The following is a 4,170-nucleotide window of genomic DNA, read 5'->3' on the forward strand; positions in this document are numbered from 1 at the left end:
AGGGGTTGTGGGTGGGGGTGAGGGGCACCAGTGAGGCTGTGGGGGGTCTTTAATTTGAATCATGGATTTTGGGGTTTTTATCAGAGAATTTGTGATTATTTTTATTTTCTTTTAAATCGGGGAAACCAGAATCCTCGGTTATTTAGTGTTAAAGGTAACTGGAGGATGTGGAGCTGCTGTGGAATAATATGAATGTTGGCTGGGTTACAGGGCTGTTTACCTTAAGCACAGGTTGGTTTTCATGTAGTAGGAGGTTCTCAGGAAAAAGGAAGCTGGAAGGAAATAATGGCTCAAGACGAGCCACCCTGCCCTAAACACTTCAGGGTTGTTACGGGTTCTTGGGAAATCTGGCTCAACCTCCTGCTGAGCCTGGTGAACTTGTTTGGACAAGCAGGGCCAATAGCTCAGGAACTGAGGAGAACAAAAAGAGCTCCTGCTGGAGCAGGAGGGGTGATCTTGTCTGCCTTTGCTTTTATAGAGAGCTGTTTGGCTACTCTACTTGGGGGCCAAATCCAGGAGCACCTCTTGGGTGAGCCTTGCTGATACATAGTGTTGTCACACAGGGCCCAGTCCAAGAGTGGTAGAATCGGAGGTTACAGCACCCAAGTAGTCAAGGCCTAAAGTCTGATACCTTTGGGTGCCTTGAGAGAGACCAGGGAGAGGATGCACAGAGGTGTAGTCAGTCCCATAACCAGAGTTCTGACCAGCAAATAACTTTTAGAAATTCTTATGCCCTCTACTGCTGTTCTGTAAAGTACACAGAAAACCCCAAGGACCTTTTCTTCTTCATTGGAAAGAAAAACACATTGGTATCAAAAAGCTTTATGAAGAATAGAGAGAAAAATAAGTAACCTTCCAACCTCTCTCTCTCTCTCTCTCCCCCATACTCAGATGCCCATGCTTACCCATGCTCACATGCTCACTTTCACTATCTCATGCTTGCTGTCTCACACTCTTGCTCTCTTGTACTTGCACTCACACTCCCTCCCCCTCTCCTATGTCTATTAAATTTTTTTCTGTATGCTCATTGAAAACATAGGTCTCTCCAACATAGGAAAGAGCAACCATTATTAGTAAGAGACTGGGTGGTATTTTTCCCCATGGTGATAAACTTATCAGGGAAGTCAAGGACAGAATGGACCAAGAAACCAATCTTATTTCCATTAAAGTCGAGAGTAAAGCCTTTGCTCCAAAACAGGCATCTTTCTTATCTGGGCTACATTGGGAAGCTTGTGCTAGAGGAGTTCCATGGATAAATAGTGCTTCAAGGCAAAATTTTCAAACCTGGGTGTCTGCAGTTGAGCTCCTAAACTTTTTTTGCTGAGCACCTGCAGCTGCAGTTAAATTCCAGTGGGACCTTTTGGGCTTGAACGCCTCCCAGAATCAGCCTGCTTCTCTTTAACAACTTACTTATATTTAGTTACCATATATTTATGCAACAACTTTGGTCACAGTCAGCAGAGTGTCAATTTGGCTCTGCTCTCCAGCACTAAATTCACAAAAAGAAATTTGAGCAGGAGCCCAGAAGTAGATGCTTAAGTCCTCCAACCAGAAACAAAATATGCAAGAACCTCTGGAATGTAAACAGTACATTTCTTTGCAAAAAGGAATATATATATAGAGAGAGAGAGAGGGAGAGAGAGAGATTCACACACACATTGTATGCGTCCTTGGACACATTTTAACACAGTGGTTAAATATAGACAAGTCTTACAGGTTTTTTTTCTGGGTGAAATAAAATATTTTCAGTATCTAAGGATTTGTTTGTTGGCTGAAAGCACAAAATTTGTTCATTAACATTCATAGAGTTCCAATGAAGAAAAGATGCAGTATCAAAACACATTTCTTTTCTAGTGGAAAATAGTGGATGATTATGCGTTAGATTTCTATGGCAAACACGCAGACAGGCACAAACATGTTATTTTTGCCTTATTTTGGAGGTTGTTATAGAACAGTAACCAACTTAAATTTTGCAATGCAAGGAGAGAACTTATCCTCCTGCTATATAGGTTATGGAATATGTTTGAATATGTTTGACCCATTTCTGCTATTTATTGATACTGCTTAGGTAGGGGGCAATTGGAAATTATTCTAATAAAAACAGGACTTTTTTAACAGAAAACTTAGGAAAAGAAAACCCCAAATCCAACATTATGCCATTCATCACCTAAGTGTAAACCATGAGGATTGTACGCTGGTTCTCACTCCTAACCTAGGCCCTTGGACAAGCAATATATACACATTTTGGATCAGATTGTGTAATTGCCATTAGTACCATACACACATCTTTCAGGCTGCGCATCCTGGTGAGCTGAGTTCCAGGTGTATTGGGTCAAGTGGCAGATTGGCTTGCTGCATTGTGCATTTGGTGGCTTGGGAAGAGAGCTCTTTGCCATAGTGACCAAGCTGGGCAATTTTTGTCAGTGGCGCTGACACTGACACAGCTTTTGGAGATTTCCGGGCCATTCTGAATGCTTTGTCTTAGACTCAGTGAATTTAGGCCATACTGCTGCTGTGGCCCTGGAGTACTGCAAAAGCTCCGTGTTTAGTTGTCTGGCATTGACCACATATTACAGGAAGGTTAAACCATTTCCTTAAGGTTGCTGTTGAAATTCTTAAACCTGGTAACCATGGACCATAGTTTGTAATCCTTGCCCACCCCAATCTGTAGAAAGACTGGATCTTACTGCACTGTGCCCATGAAACCATTAAAAATCAGTATCCATTTATGATCTTTGACTCAGAGAGAGAATCTACTTGCTTGTAAATAGCGGGACCTCTCTTTGGGAAGCATGGGGCCTGAAGCCATTGATATTGCAGAATTTGAGTTTTGTTTAAAAAGTTGCACTCTAAGATCATATTTCTGCAGAGAAAAGCAAAAGTGTGAAGTGTTCACATTGCAGAGGGGCATCATAAGACTGGCCAGGTGACCCTAGGTACCTGTGCTGTTGTTATACTGCGTTATCCAGAAGCAGCGTGAGCCTTTCAGGAATGGCCAATGTTTTCATCTGCCACTCAGAAACCTGTTGGCAGCAGTAAAGCTGTCAGCTAATCCCGACAGTTTAATGCTTTTACTGCCGCTGCTATTTGGGAGATCTCTCAGGAACACCAGAGTCAAATATTCTGATTTGTCTTGGGGGAAAATGACCCAGAGACAGGGAAGGCCATGAGGATATAAAGCTTTCTGTGACTTCTTCAGGGATGCATCCTCCTGTGTGGTCTTCTGACTGGAGTTTTAGGGCTACATCAAAACTATGACAGTGTGCTACCTCGTAACCAATAAGAGTATTTTTATTAGCATTAGGATGCTAACTTCACTTGTTCTCTTACAGATGTTGCAATTCTCTGTGAAATTACAGCATTGCAAAATGCTTTCCTGTGGTAGTGAGAGGTGTGCAAAAACCATTTACTTTTTTTGTCATGCATTTTTCCATTTACTTCAAAATGCAAGCCTTATGCTAGGTAGGTAATGCATGGGCAACTGCATTTGAAGTGATAACTTTCTGGTTAGTGCTTTGGACATGTGCTTGGAACGGTTTTTCTCTCAAAACCTTTGCCAGAGCACTATCTAGGTATTTTCATGCTTCTTTTAAAGGGGCTGGATTTTTCCATCTACCTGACATAAACTATAAGCTTTAATCATGTCCCTAAAACAAGTGTAATTGTATCTTTTCAGTATTAAGCAAATTTCCTCAGCAAGGCAGGCACACTGAGCAATTGTCTTTCCCTCACAACTTAAAAGTTAAAATATTAAAACAAGCGCTGTTGATAGTTGTGTGACGGTCTTTCAAAGTACCTGGACTATGTTATCAAGCTCGGGAGAGCCAACAGCACATTCGGACTGTAATGGATACCGTCAGGAAATTTCCTTATAAGATAAGGATCTTTCTCAGTCAGCTCACTGGATCTCACACCAGAGAATGCATATTATCTTCATTCTGAAGCATAAAGGCCACTCAAACCCCACAGTTGTATTCCTCAGGGTTAACCTTTTTGTCTTGGGAGGTAACTGTTGTCTTTTTTGCAGCCCAGTTTAATGGAAATGAGAAACGGCAATCTTCGCCTTCACCCTCCAGTGACAGGCGTCGACAGCTGCGAGCACCAGGAGGTGGCTTCAAGCCCATCAAGCATGGCAGCCCAGAATTCTGTGGGATTCTGGGGGAAAGGGGG

General features: G+C 42.3%; 1 protein-coding gene across 1 annotated transcript in view; it reads left to right on the top strand.

The window, feature by feature from the left end:
• The window catches only part of SHB (SH2 domain containing adaptor protein B), a gene marked incomplete at its 5' end in the record, with an annotated part of 164,999 nt that overhangs the window by 112,736 nt on the left and 48,093 nt on the right, over positions 1-4,170 (top strand). Inside the window, one exon of the mRNA XM_006038150.3 lies at positions 4,028-4,170. This exon is cut by the window's right edge and continues 17 nt beyond it. Within this exon, the coding sequence (XP_006038212.3) occupies positions 4,028-4,170 (143 nt within the window). The remainder of the gene's footprint in view (positions 1-4,027) is intronic.

This window comes from Alligator sinensis, unplaced genomic scaffold (genome assembly GCF_000455745.1).
Source record: "Alligator sinensis unplaced genomic scaffold, ASM45574v1 scaffold2194_1, whole genome shotgun sequence".
In the NCBI taxonomy this organism is placed as follows: domain Eukaryota; kingdom Metazoa; phylum Chordata; order Crocodylia; family Alligatoridae; genus Alligator; species Alligator sinensis.